The sequence below is a fragment of the Primulina huaijiensis genome, chromosome 1 (genome assembly GCF_012295235.1).
Source record: "Primulina huaijiensis isolate GDHJ02 chromosome 1, ASM1229523v2, whole genome shotgun sequence".
Lineage (NCBI taxonomy): Eukaryota > Viridiplantae > Streptophyta > Magnoliopsida > Lamiales > Gesneriaceae > Primulina > Primulina huaijiensis.
In genome coordinates this window covers 9025046-9040219 of record NC_133306.1, presented here as the reverse complement: position 1 = coordinate 9040219, position 15174 = coordinate 9025046, and the positions used below count along the sequence as shown (strand labels likewise).

At 34.6% G+C, this 15174-nt stretch overlaps 2 protein-coding genes across 3 annotated transcripts; both read left to right on the top strand.

Moving 5' to 3' along the window:
* The first annotated feature begins 215 nt into the window (after nt 1-215).
* Nucleotides 216-5516, top strand: LOC140981333 (26S rRNA (cytosine-C(5))-methyltransferase NOP2B-like). The gene is made up of 18 exons (XM_073447704.1): nt 216-373; nt 549-803; nt 871-1031; nt 1149-1212; nt 1288-1421; nt 1532-1615; nt 1704-1778; nt 1873-1944; nt 2027-2100; nt 2330-2382; nt 2845-2954; nt 3329-3397; nt 3494-3568; nt 4098-4190; nt 4261-4340; nt 4418-4517; nt 4842-5101; nt 5218-5516. Exons 2-18 carry the CDS (start codon nt 557-559, stop codon nt 5294-5296), a joined length of 1830 nt encoding a protein of 609 aa, XP_073303805.1. The 5' UTR covers nt 216-373; nt 549-556; the 3' UTR covers nt 5297-5516.
* A 2394-nt stretch (nt 5517-7910) lies between these two features.
* Nucleotides 7911-10645, top strand: LOC140981319 (transmembrane emp24 domain-containing protein p24beta2-like). Of its 2 annotated transcripts, none has more exons than XM_073447692.1 (5): nt 7911-8041; nt 8144-8342; nt 8991-9177; nt 9260-9367; nt 10236-10645. In XM_073447692.1, the coding sequence occupies exons 2-5, from the start codon at nt 8205-8207 to the stop codon at nt 10367-10369; spliced, it is 567 nt and encodes a 188-aa protein (XP_073303793.1). In that variant the 5' UTR covers nt 7911-8041; nt 8144-8204; the 3' UTR covers nt 10370-10645. The 2 variants fall into 2 exon arrangements, with proteins under 2 accessions (XP_073303793.1, XP_073303786.1); XM_073447685.1 differs by having other exon boundaries at nt 8139-8342.
* The last annotated feature ends 4529 nt before the right edge of the window (nt 10646-15174 follow it).

Sequence of the window (15174 nt, the reverse complement as noted above, 5' to 3'; positions counted from 1 at the left end):
ACATGGTGATTAAATCTGGACCTTTGACCACTTCATGGGATGTATGTGTGATTAAATCTAGACCTTTGATCATTTTATGGGACAGTGCCCCACAAGATAGGGTGAAATTTTCCCATTTATTGCATGAAAACTTGGCTACACACCTCAAAAATTTGAGATGCCTGTACCTAGTCTAATAGAAAGCTGTTAACTCATTCAAGGGCAATTAAGTCTATTTAACTTCCCTGCTAAAACCCTTGCCTCTTGTTGTAGCATCTCTCTTATTTCCCTTTTCCCGGTTCGAATATCCCGTGTATTCAAAACTTTTCTTCGACCCAATACTCCACCATCTTCACCCAACTGCCCGCTGTTGGGACCTCCGAATCTACCCGCGGTATTGTAATTTTTGCTAATGAATGATAAAGTTCTGAACTTTGTGTTATTTTTCTGTTGTACAAAAACTGCTAATAATTCTGGAGATTTTTTTTGCTGTTTCCTTAAATGTTCATGCCTCATGGCCTTTTTCGGTTAGAGTTTGACTGCATTCTTCTCCTTTCGTGATCTTACAGATTTATTTATGTGGGCTCCTAAATTCAATAAGAAGAAGGGAGCGAGGGCACCTAATCACCCTCCCAGGAAGAAGCTCAAAGCAGATTTTCCAATGGCCGAAGAACCAACGAAAGAGGACTTGCTTAGTGATTCTGATGGCATGGATAAAGAACCGAACAAGCTCGAAGAACAAGAAGTGGACGCTGATTCAGATATGTCCTCGGAAGGCGATGACCCATTTGCTGATGACATTCTTCATGGAAGTGATGAAGAAGGTAATGCATTTCTAAGTGGTTCTTCCCCTTATTTTTAATTCGGTATTCTTATGCCTCTTGTTTTTAGAGGACGGCTCTGATGAAGATTCAGATTCTGATGTATCTGATATCGAGAAGAGAGCAAAAGCTATTGATGAGGAAAAGGCAAAGGAACAGGAGGATGCCGAAGCTGAATTGCAGCTTAATATTAAAGAAGAAGCTGATGAATTTAGATTACCGACTGAGGGGGTTAGTGAATAGGTTCTTACTCCTTTTCTGTGCTTACAAAATATTTTTTCAAGTTTAGTACTGGCAGCTGGCTTTAAAATTTTTGCCACATTTAATTTATAGTTTTTTACGAAACAGGAGCTTGAAGGAGAAGCGCATAGACCTCCAGATCTTTCTAATCTCCAGAGAAGGATAAAAGAGAGTATGCATAATTTTAAATATGTGCAAGTATGGCTTGTTTAGTTTCTCGCCACTGGACTGATGTGATTTGTGTCAGTTGTGCGCGTGCTTTCAAATTTTAAGTCATTGAGGCAAGAGGGGGCAACACGGAAGGATTATGTTGATCAATTGAAAATGGACTTACGTGCTTACTATGGATACAATGAGTTTCTGATTGAGGCTTTAGTTGAGGTGACTTTTCTATTCTAAAACAATTCTTGTTGTGCCTGTTTTCTTCTATCTAGTTTTTTGGGATAATAGTTTACATTTGCTTGTGGATTTTTTTGATTTGTGCTCGTCAGATGTTTCCAGTTTTTGAACTCATGGAACTTATAGAAGCTTTTGAGAAGCCTCGGCCTATATGTCTTCGAACAAACACTTTAAAGGTAATATGGATGGTAATGGTTTTTTATTCCGAGATCTTTTCTAATTACTGAAGTTTTCCTAAAATGATTTTTTTAAATTGGAATTTAGACTCGGAGGAGGGACTTGGCTGGTGTTCTTTTGAACAGGGGAGTCAACCTTGATCCATTGAGCAAATGGTCCAAAGTAAGGGTCACCATGTGTTGTGGATCATTCTTTTTATCACTCGGTAATTTTGAAGGATAAAAATATGAATGGCTACATAACATGTTGTTTGTAGGTAGGATTGGTTGTCTATGATTCACAAGTCCCAATTGGGGCCACTCCAGAATATATGGCTGGATATTATATGGTATCTAGTCTACAGATTCTACAGTTTCCAACTTTAATTCATGTCGTCGAATTTATAAAACTAACGGTTTTGTTGCTGCCAGCTCCAAAGTGCTAGCTCATTTCTGCCTGTAATGGCCCTTGCTCCTCAGGAAAAAGAAAGAGTTGTTGATATGGCGTAAGCATTTGTTATTTGTGGAATCATTTTTCTCTTATCTCCTCTTTATTTCTTTCCATTACCAATGAACTAGTTCGTCCAATTTTCGCCTCAACTTTTCTGGTTTATTATGTTCACTGACTTCCTTATTTCCTGTTGTCCTTTTCTTCTCACTTGAAATTCACTCATTTGTGGGATATCATAAAACTATGCTATTCTTTCCTCCTGACTTATTTGTGTGCATTTACAGTGCTGCTCCTGGTGGTAAAACAACCTATGTCGCTGCGCTCATGAAAAATAGTGGTAAGGAACTAAAAGACTCTGCAGTCTGCTTACATTTAGTTTTCTGTAGAACTTTTGAACAACCTATGTCAAAATTTAATTTTTGTTGTCTCTCTCTTTTGGATATTGCCAATCACTTCAAGTCATCTTCCTTTATGTTTCTGAAAAGTAGGTTCTTTATATTTTCTCAAAAAATTATTCATGATATATATTAAGAATTTGTCTTATTATCCTTGTCATGCATTGTGCTACCACTTATCACCTTCAGTCCTATGATATACCATCAAAAGAAACAAGTCTTTTTCCATTTTTTAATAATGCTAGGATGTCAGAGTTGCTTAACATTTCAAAGTTTGGAACTGTTATCAATTGTATGGCAGTGCACCAACCCCATATGCAGTTTTGCATTGTGAACAACGTTATAGATAAATCAGAGTGATTTTGTGTTCTGATGGTTCTACTATGTAATTTTTCCTCAAAAAGGTATCATTTATGCAAACGAGATTAAGGAATCTAGACTCAAGTCACTCACTGCAAATTTACACCGGATGGGGGTTACGAACACCATTGTTTGCAACTACGATGGGAGGGAGGTGAGGATCTTAATTTGCTTTCCATATACTTTTGGTGAAAATTATCATGTTTATTTCTGAAATATGTTTCTTTTCTGTACTGCACCCCCTTTCCTTTGAACTAGAAAGCGATTTTCTTTTTTATATAATCAATGTCTCTTGCTGGTTTCGGCCAAGTGTTTGCAAGTCATTTATTATATAAATCTTTTTTTGATGTCTTGTTTTGGTTACTATTTGATTTTTGTTTTGAATTTCGAAAGTGTCTACTTTCCATTTACTCAGTTTTTTGCTAGTTATCATGTACCAAACATTCATCTGAACATGTTTAAATTTTCGAATATCGATGACATTCTGCTGGACATAAAAGATTTGTTTCTCTTCCTGCATGAATGTAGATGCCCAAAGTTCTTGGAGCCAATTCTGTTGATAGGGTTTTGTTGGATGCTCCTTGCAGTGGCACTGGGGTATGCCGTATGCAATCAAATTTAATATAAAATTTGTATTGAGATTTCTTTTTAAGTCAGTAGCATGACATTTGATTTAATTTGTGTATGTTATAGGTTATATCTAAGGACGAGTCTGTGAAGACCTCAAAAAGCGAGTTAGATATACAGAATTGTGCTTATCTGCAAAAGGTATACCTCATTCTCATTCTCATTCTCTCACTGGGAGAAGTATGCCTTGAATACATTTTGTCCTTATACATTCTACTATGACAGTTTGAGTCCCTAAACGTTTAAAAAGACAGTAAAATTAGTCCAAACTGTTAAATTTAACGGCAAATTAAAGGTTTTAATTTCTCTTTCCCGTCACCTTTCTACTGCCTCAATGATGGCACCACGTCCAAGCCCTGCCGCCACCACTTTTTCTCTCCTATTGATTGTCATTTCCATAACATTGCATTTGAGACCCTCATGTTACTTTTGGAGTAAGATCATAAGTTTTATTGAAGCTGGGTTTCATTTTTACATAGACTGTGGGTTGATTGCATTCGGAATTTGGGACTCTTGTTTGTTTGACATTGATTCCTTGCGTTATGTTATCTCTTAATTATGATTTGTACTCGTATTTGGGATCCCACAATCCGGTAGTTCTTTCACCTCTTACAACAATTTTTAATGCTGTTTTCTGAATGTCAGCTTCATGTTAAATTTTCCTTGGCAGCAATTAATACTTGCAGCGATAGATATGGTGGATGCTGGCTCGAAATCAGGAGGATATGTTGTTTACTCAACATGCTCCATTATGGTTGCTGAGGTTGGTAACATATACAAGTTTTGAAATCCCATAGCACCTGCCTCGTGTTTCTCAAATTTGAAATCTGCAGAATGAAGCTATCATTGATTATGCACTCAAGAAGAGGGATGTCAAACTTGTGCCCTGTGGCCTTGATTTTGGACGTCCAGGGTATGTATTATCTGCTACTTCTATTCTTAACTAATGGAGAAATGGATGTGTGATCTGACCAATTTTTTCAATTACAGATTTATTCGATTCCGAGGACATCGTTTTCACACCTCTTTGGAGAAAGCACGGCGATTTTATCCTCATGTTCACAACATGGATGGGTTCTTTGTTGCTAAGGTTTGCCTCAGAACCAAACTCAACCATTTGCTCCAATATTTTTTGAATCTTATGCTATGGCCATCAAGGATTCATGTCATGGTTTTGGTCTAAGTAATTATGGTAACTTGGAATATTAGTTATTAAAAAAATCGGAATATTAAAAAAAAAACCCAATTAACGAGCTCAAAATTTGCTCCATATTTGTCTTCACTGCTTATTTGTCGGCCAAATGCCTCCATCGTATTTGTTTGACTTTTATCTGCTTATTCTTTTTTTTTATTATTAAATATACTATTGCTTCAAAACTAACTTTTGAGTTGTATATCTCATTTTCGCTTGCAGCTGAAGAAAATGAGTAACACGAAGCCAACTCAACAGCCATCTGAACCATCGGGAGAGGTGGAGGAAGAACCTGAGTTGGTTGATGCAAACAGTGTTGAAGGAGATGTCCAACAGAAGCAGAGGAAAAAGGACAATTCCAAAGTGAACAAAAAAGTGAATAAAGGTTCAGTTAAAAAATCACAAAAGGAGGAAAAAACATCTGTCCGTGAGAAGAGAGAAAAAAGGAAACGTCCTTCTAGGCAGGAGATTTCACAAACCAGGTACCAGGCAACGGCGGAGAGGAGTGATGTTTTCTTTTCAAGAATTATAAAAAGTGACATGTGCATGTGTGTTTTAGTGGTTGTCTTTCCTAATCTACTGTGGCCAACATTTGCAGAGAAGAAAAGAGAGTAGCTTTCAGGGAAGCCAAGAGGAAAGATAAGGTTGGAGCCAGAGCTGCTGCAAACAGGAACTAGAGCGTGGATTCAACCATTATTCTTGCTTTCTTTCTTTACCTTCCTTGCCATTTATCACCTGTTTAATGCTTTATTTATAAGAGAAAATGTATTTTTGTTCCCTACATTTTCTTTTTGGGAAAAAAAATGAAGAGTTTTTCGTTTTACCACCATGCGATATTTCAAGTTTCAGTGTATCAATCTACCTTTTTTATTCAAAGAATCATATTGTTTGTTTGTTTGTTTGTTTTTCTCTCTTTCCGAAGCTGTTCTCATTTTTCAAAACAAAATCAAATAGCATAATCTTATTTTCGTTCATCAATTGTACGTTTAACTTCTCATTATTTTTTTGAAAATGAGCACCCGATGGTATTAATATCTGATTTTTTGCTACTGGTGGTTGTATGAATTTTTTTTATAAGATTCTATACAAATTTCAATTTTTTTTAAAAAAACATTAATTGATACATCACCCCATTCAAAATTCAGTCGCTTAATATTAAGAAATACCCTGATAACCTCTTTTTCTTGGTCAGAGGTCTATAAAATCATGAAATATTTTGATTTTTTTTTCTATAAAATAAAATAGATTTTAATCACAAAAACTCCTATTAGACCGTTTTATAAATCAATTTTGTGAAAAAAATTTCGATCCGTTCCAGTCATAAAAGTCAAAAGGATTAGTGGAGTGTACTCTGTTTAGAGTTTTGACGACTTTTTAAAATGATAGACTTCTATGGATTTGATAGATTTTTATTGACTTTGACACAATTTCACATATTTACAATCATATTTATGTGGATTCCTCTACACTTTTTTGCAAGATTTTTATCGACTTTTGTAAAAATTTTTTTACTGAATTCTATAGATATTGTATCTAATTGTAGCATATTATTTTTTATTAATTTCTTTGACCAATAATTAATTAATATAAATAACATATTCAATTTTGAAATAGTTTTTAAAAATTTATATTAATAAATAAATTTACTTATTTAAAAGTTAAAATTTAATTTTTATATGTATATGTGTATATATGTGGGTTTGTATGTATATTTGTAAATTCTAAAAATGCATCAATGTATTAATTTGCAACATTGTGTTTGAATTCATTTGAAAAATATTATTTATCATTGTGTGGATATAATTTTTTTTATAAAAATATGATAATTTATCGATTATTGAAAATGCTAAAAAGAATTTTAAAAATCAATTTTTAGTCAAAAAGTTAATAAAAAAATTACTTTTGTTTATTAAAAAAATATTATTACTTTTAATTCTATAAGCCAATAAAATTTTATGATTTTCTTATATCTACTATGATAATTTTATTAAAAAATTAATAATTATAATTTTAAAATTTATAGAATTTCATGATTAAAAGTAATAAAATAAATAAATAAAATGTAATTTTTAAACAACAAAGGAAATAAATTATTTTATCAATTATATAATAAAATTTTTTTTATAAAGTATAACTTAAAATCTTAAGTTAATTTAATTTTTTTTAACATGTTTGTTACGAGACTATTCAACAATTAAGAATTAAACAATATTATTTTTTATATCATTTTTATTATTATTNTGAAATTAAATAGAATCATAAAGATAGATGAGATGAGATGAGATGAAAGAAGATGAGAAGTGAAAGAACATGAGAAGTTAAGAGAGATAAAATCACAAAATCAATTCTAAAAGTGAAGAGAGATAGAGTGATATTCTAGAATTCACATATCTCTCTTCACCAAAGAGAGATGACAAAGAGAGATGATGTGAGGTGAAGTGATAGAGAAAAAGAAAGAGCTAATGTATAAGTTCGAAGTTTTAAAAATTATTCCAAATATTTGGGTTAAACCGAAGATAATTTTTGACAATTTATAGTTGTACCTTATTATTTAATATTTGTATGTTAATGAATTCAATGAAATTATTAAAAGTTTATTTATAATTTGACTTTTATAGAGTTTTTAAAACTCTATGAAAATCTATTTTAATTAACACTAGACTTTTCTAAAATATACAAAAATCTTGAATGAATACCTCAAAATTTTTAAAATTTACAAAAGTAATTAAAAGTCAACACATCTCCAACATTAGATACACCTCTTACTTTCTTTTTAAATATGAACCAAATCAATTCGTCTCAAAAATTTAATTATGTGATATCGTCTAAAAAAAACTTAATCTTATTTTACATATATTTTATTAATCTACACATGACTTGATATATGATGTTCGAAAGTTATTGAAAACAACTAAAATCATTAATATCTTTTATATCCTTCGAAGTATGCAACTATATTGTTGAAAAGTAAATATCCCAATAAATTTTGATATGATAATGTATATATTGTATACAATTAAAAAATTATCATTTGTCAATTAATTAAATTAAACACAATAAATATACTACATTATTTGTAATACTCAAAACTTGTAAAATCTATGTTTAAAACTTGAAAGAAATATGCTGAAAAGTATGACAAACATGATACTGTTATATATACATGGACCTTCTCACTGCTGACTTGGAAGTTGATCATTGGTTAATGCACGTTGGAGAGTCCACGTAAGCAAAAAAAGTCAAACACATTGTTCCTCGGCTCGCAAACCTAAGCTCAGATTTCTAAGACTTACAGTTCGGTAATAATATTAGATTGGTTGATTGCCTTTTTTCTTACGGCAAAAAAAGAAAAGAAAGAAAGAAAAATCCATTTACGCAACAGCTTCGATCTCTCTCTCTCCGAACAATCTCTGTTCTTTAAGGTAAGAAATCTGAGTTTCTCAGGATTTGATTTTTCTGTGTCTGACAACGATTCGGACGAGGAAACTTAAGCTGATGTTGTTTCGATTTGGGATGCAGATGAGGCTTTCGTCGGTGGCGGTTGCGGTTGTTGTGGCGGTGATTTTGGGTCTTTTGAAGGGTGGTATGGGGATCAGATTTGTGATAGATAGAGAGGAGTGCATCTCCCACAAGGTGGAATATGGGAATACTGTGCATTTTTCATTCGTGGTGATTAAATCAGAGGGTTCTTGGCATTACAATGAAGATGGCGTCGACCTTGTGGTAATTTATTCTTTATTCCGTTTTTTTTTTAAATTTTTATGGGTTAATTTAGAATAGAAATGGGGTCTTTATTTGAATGAGATGTAGGGTTTCTGTTCATAGTAAATATTTTTATGATATTATTCATCATTTTAATTGTTGGTTGACATTAATGAACCGACAAAAGTGACTACAATAATTTTACTTTTCTCAATTATGACCACTTGAAACAAATTGGTGGCATGGTTTAGTTTCTCACCGCTTGGAATGCAACACAATGTCACGAGGGTGGACAAAATGTTGCAGCTGCAACTACTCGAATTTGAGAGTTGAGACCATTGTCATCCCAATATGTATTAAAATCTGAGCAGAAATTGTCCTAATGGATGTTTATTGCCAGTATTCTGTAGCTTTTGTTGAATACATTGTGCTTTTGTGAGTTGTTTTGGATATATTTCTCATTTTGCGGGAAGCTTCATGCTAAATGTTTAATAAAATATGTTTCCTTTATGTCGGAATTATACTCTTGACTTTCATCGAATTATCCATGTGAAGGATATATAGCTTGATTCATATTTTCAAATTATCGACTGAAGGATTTGTTATTGTTCAACTGTTTATTTATATTCATTAAAAGATTTTGCTTCTTATAAAAGAAATATTATTCAGGTGAAGGGACCAGATGGTTCACAGGTCCATGATGTTCGTGACAAGACAAGTGAAAAGCACGAGTTTGTGGCTTATCATCAAGGAGTTTACCGATTTTGTTTCACCAACAAATCTCCTTATCATGAAACCATAGACTTTGACGTGCATGCTGGCCATTTCTATTACCATGATGAGCATGCTAAAGATGGTGAATTTTTTTCACTTTCTTTTTGGTTGTGAAGAATAGTTTAGAATATTAACTCAAGCATGTGACTTGTCGGCATATGCAGAGCATTTTAAACCTCTTTTTGATCATATTGGCAAGTTGGAGGAAGCTTTGTACAATATTCAGTTTGAGCAACACTGGCTAGAGGCTCAGACTGATCGACAGGCAATCGGTAAATTTATTTATTTTACATCCTTTGGTTTTTGGCAGCCTTTGCTATTTTATATTAATTTGATTTAAAATATTTGACATCATTTCATTATTTTTATTATGAAAATTTTGCTTGTATGACCCGTACACGTATCATTGTGAGGGTGATTGATGAAGAAAAAAGACGGTGAACACAAAATGAGAATAAACCCTTGCTTCATGAGTTCACGTGCAATTACAATGAACTTCTTGTGTTATGTGTTTACTAAATCTTGGTCTCCATCTGGATTATCGATTTGTCTCTGAAAGAGTTCGAGAAAAACTAGTCTTAACTATTTTCCCGTTCTTCTCACCATAAAGTGTTGTTCCTTTATTCTAAATGCTTGGCATCGAGGAAAAATTAAAAATGTTCACGATGACTTTTGTAAAAGTTCTTTGTTTTCCTTTCAATATTTCTCTCTTTTTCCCTATGCTGAACTTAAACCAAACTTGAGGACAAAGGTTTGCTGTCCAGTCTTCTCTACTTTTTCCTCAAAAAAAACTTGAATTGATGAGAATTCTTCTTTATGCATGGCTTCTGGTTGTTATATACCCCAAACCATTTGCACAATTCCATAGATAAGTTACACGAACAGAATATCTAATTAGTGTGCCTCAGAGTGGAAATATAACTCTGATTTAACTTGTGATCGGAAGAGTCTTCCCCTCTCTATATATGTGTGTGTGTGTGTATTATAAATACATATATATTTATGTATTTATTTGGCAAAGCTCGTTTTTCTTTATATTTCATTATATTCATTGGCTATATATTTTCTAATGATCAGTTGTAGTCATCTACTCCTTAGATAGCTGAATCATTAACACTGATTTTTGAATTGGTTGAGCAGTGAATGAGAAAATGGGCAATCGAGCTGTCCAAAAAGCTTTATTCGAATCAGCAGCTCTGATAGGGGCAAGTGTTTTGCAAGTCTACATTTTACGTCGTTTATTTGAGAGAAAGCTAGGGGTATCCAGAGTTTAATGTTACATCGCCAGCACTAGACTCGGCCGCAGAATTCTGGGTTTGAGATACACCTCTTGTTCCCTTTTCAGAAACAATACGACCTCCTGGAGTGTGTTTACATTTGAAAAACCTGTTTCAAGATCAGTCATGTCCTTGGTTACCATGGCAAGATTTTTGTTGAGACGTTATTATCTGTAACACTGCTATTTGGGTTCAAGAAAACGAGAAAGTGCGGTATCGGTAGTGTTAATCTTATCATCTTGTATACCAATAATTGAGATCATATTTCCCTAATTTTTGTGCCTACACATTATTTTCTTTCTCTTTTCTAATGGGTGTTTTTGAGTAGTACGATAATTATTAACAAACATTATTGTAAAATATGCCAAATATTGGATTTGCAGTGGTCTGCCTCGGTTTTACCATTTTTTAATGGGCTGTTTTTAACCACCAATGATTCTCGGTTTATTTACGAGTAAAATTCAGAATATTTTAATAGTGATATGGGATGGAGCTATTGTAAATTTTTCGGCTTAGCAATTGTTAATCCTGCCTATCATGGAATTTCTTCATGATAAACGAATTAGAAAAGGATGTTCACAAACACAAATAATAAACAAGTAAAATTGTGATTGACTGGGGAACACCGATTCTATAAATAAATATCGAAATCGAGCAAAAGCAATGTCAAACATAGAACTGGCTTAATTGCGATCAACCAGAGAACTTAAACACATGTTTTTCCACTCCAGTTTTGCATGATTCATACTCCAACAACATAATTTACAGCACACAAAAAGGAGTACTCTTGTGCCTGATACCATCTGCGTCTCTGTTTGGGAGATGTTTTGTTTTCAATCTGATATGATTATCCCGTCCCATACATATTTCAATTGTAAACTACTGAAGAGACTCGGGCTTTACAGGCAACACCAATATTTTTTCTCCAAACGAAGCATACTCTGATAAAGTAAAAAAAATTCAACAATATTAGCAAAGGTAGTAAAATTTAATCTGCCTACATTGAAATAGCACGAAAGCCAGGGGAAAGAGCCAACAGACAATACCCAAATGGAAATTGTATAGACATGAAACTACAAGATCTTCCACAACAGAGTTCTATAAAGCCAGGAAAAAAAACAACCGTGATTGCAAGTTCTTTTTCAGGTACACCGGCAGAAGGTGTTCACAGTAATGATTCAATGTTTAACATAACAGCTTACTGTTAGAGTAGATGCTCGGCAAGCCAACTGTTGGCTAGAGATTTTATTGACTCAGTTGTAATAAACAATCTTTATTTTAATATAATTTAACTTTTAATGGTTTCGTTTCACTTTATCTGTATACCCATGCGACCAGCATAGATAAAGTATTTGATTATGTATTAATACAAATGAATCGTAATTCGATGTTAAAACTCATTTGTAAACACTGCATATTCTAAATTCGTTCATAGTCGATTCAGCCGCCTAGAACATGGATAAAGGTCGTTTGAGCTCGAGACTAGCATCTGTGATGTTGTGTACTGCGTTTCTTGGTAAGGGCATAAAGATGTCCAAACATGTAGATGGGTAGTCATATTATGATTATACCGATAACTTTCCAAGTTGTTATCATTCATCGAGAGGATAAGTCCGTGGTTATGATTGTACACCATTAGTCCTTACGACCCGGGACAACACTGAGGTTCTTTATGCTAGGGCTGTGCTTTGACTCGTTTACCGGCTCCAGGAGAGTCATCAGGTGGCGAGGTTGGGTACAGTTGCGACACATATAGGAGCCAGTGCATTATAGTCGGGGATTCATCGCTCACCTACGGGTGTGGATATCCTATGTGATCTGATGAAATAATAGTGCGTGGAATCTCTGGCCAGAGTATAAGATGTACGTTGGAGAAAGAGTTCTCCAATAGTACATGCGATGCCACTATTTATATGTGTCACATAGTTATCGAATTATTTTGCAACCCTCGATGAACCAATTGTTGCAGATTCCATCGGGATATATGAGATGAAGGGACCGTACTGTACGTTAATCATAATCGACTGGTTCTTGCAGGCACTATCAGTGATACCTAGGGAATCATGGGGCGATGCTACTAGACGCTCTTACCATGGTTCGATGGGTTTAATAAGAAATATGATTTCTGACATTCTGATGATCAATTGTTGATGCATAGAATGAGACAAGTTAGGGTAAGCCCGAATAAAGGATAATGTCCTGAATCACAAGGAGTTGTGAACCCACGGCTAGCCGTATCCCTGAACCATTGAGGGTCACACAAGCACTGGATCGTTTGTTCCCGTTGAGAGAATAAATTCAAGATGTTGAATTTATATTATGATATAGTAAATTCAAGGAGTTGAATTTATGATAATTAAATTTTGAAAGAATAAATTCAAGGAGTTGAATTTATAAAAATTTGAGAATTTAATTTATTAAACTCAAAAGTTGAGTTTATTAAATATTAAATTATGCAGGTGATAAATTCAAGGAGTTGAATTTATACTATTAAATTCAAATGTTGAATCTATAATGTATTTAATTTATTAAGCTCAAAAGTTGAGTTTATTAAATATTAAATTAAATATAGTGGGAAGTATGTTTAATGGCTTGTACCAGTACAAATCCAACATACTAAATAATTAAAGTTCTTAATGGACCTTGATTTATTAATTAAACTAGTTGGACTAGCTCAAATAATTAATCAGGCCCATTAATGTTAATTATGAATATTGGCTTATGACTTAATTATAAATAGGTGTAATCAAGCCATAACCCTAGCCACCACACTTCCAAATTTTCGAAATTCCTCCATATTTTCTCTCAAATATTTTGGCCACCCCTCTTAGGAAAAAAGTTTGAGCCGTCTCTCAAACTATGATCTCCAACGTAAAACTTCTTCTAATTTTACTAGTGCAAATTAGAAGAGGAAAAAATCATCTAATCGTTGACCTGATTAGAACTTTGAAGGAAGGAGTTTTTTGAAGATCGTTCGTAGGGATTCATCAAGAGCTAGATCCGTATATACCGGTGTTTGGGCCAAAATAATTAAATTAAGAGCCCGATTTAATTATTTAATTAGAAGCCCAATTTAATTAGAAATTAATTAGAAGCCCATCAGGTACAACGGATTAATTTTCAAAAACTGATCACGAAGTGCTGAAAAGATAGAAGATCATGGGAGGAGATGTGGAGATCGTGGCGTGAAAAACGGGGAACGTGAATCATAGGGGAGTGGAGAAGAACCGCACAGTTGTTGGGAGGAAAAAAGAGATCGGCAAGCGGACACAGAAAACAGAACTCTCAACACACAGACAAATCTGCAAAATACTCTCTGCAAAAATTCAATCTTCAAGCATTAGTTTTTATGCATTCCAGCATATTTCTAGCATTCTAGGACTTGCCATTTTAGATTTCAGCAACTTTAGTTGTTATATTTTTATGTCTTGTAAATTCCTACTGTTTATTGAAAATATATACGATGTCAGGGGTTTATTCCTCAAATTCCAGTAGTTTTCTTCTTTTTCTGTGTTATATTAGTTTAGGAGATTAGAACCGACGATCGAATTTAGGATTCGCTTTCGTTTGATAGTTAGAAGTTAGATTTTTACTGTTTTTCACACAAATTGGTGCAACTTCGCACCTGGCACGCCCGCAAATCAAATATTGTGCAAACATATTTTTGGCTCGCCCAGTGGGACCTCACTATGCCGCCAAAAAGCAAAAGAAAACGTCAGTCAGGAGAGCGGGGAGCCTTTGGCCAATCAAGAGGGAACTCAGGTTCAACAGCCCGAACAACCTGTTGTTGAACCACAGGCCGAAGAAGTGGATCTGCATGTTCCTACTACGTACAATCAAGATTCAAACAGGGTGATAGAATAATTGACTGCTGTAAAGATTGAGGAAATTTCACATGCCTTATCTAAGGCGGTGTCTGACTGTTTGAAGACCCTTTTGGTAAAACCGAGTCAGTCTCTTCGAGGAGAGCAAAATACCACTGTCAAAGAGGCTGATCAAGGAAGCAACCAAGTGCATGAATCTGATAGGGAGTAGGAATCTCAAGGGCCGGTGATCCCCGCCGCCCAGAGTTTACTCTCCCAAATCATCCAGAAAGAAGGTATACACCACCTCACAAGAGATAAGAAACCTTAGGAGGGAGGGCTCAGCCATATCCACGTGCTCATGGAGTGGGGAGCTCGAAGAAACCTGTTACTCAGGTGTACAGCGTGACAAATCCTCTGTACCAACCGGGAGCTTATGATGACATATCGCACATGGATTATCCAGGAGTAGATAGGGGTTTCCCAGGAGGTAATGTTGGTTTAAATGCAGGGTTTCAAGCTCGGGGGGCAAATCATTACCATCACCCACTCCCAGCTCGGAACATTCACATGATTGATCCAGAGATGGTGAGAGAGATGGTTCGAGAGCTATATGGGCCGACTTTGAGATAGATAGGCCGCCCGGAGTTCCACAAACCATATCCGGACTATATAGACGTGAATAACCCGTACCCAAGGGGTTATAGAGTTCATGATTTCAGTTTATTCTCCGGTGAGGATGTCCAGTCCAGCATCGAGCACATAGCCAGGTTTACCATCCAGTGCGGGGAATTGGCCAACCTGGAGAACTTCAACAATTTAAAGTTGCGGCTATTCCCAAATTCTCTCACAGGGACTGCGTTTGCATGGTATGCCTCACTCCCTAGAAATTCATGGCAAGAGATGAAAAGATAATTTCACATCCAATTCTATAGAACAGAGCCAAAAGTGTGTATTGCCGATTTGTCCAGAGTAACCCAAAAGAAAGGAGAATCTGTG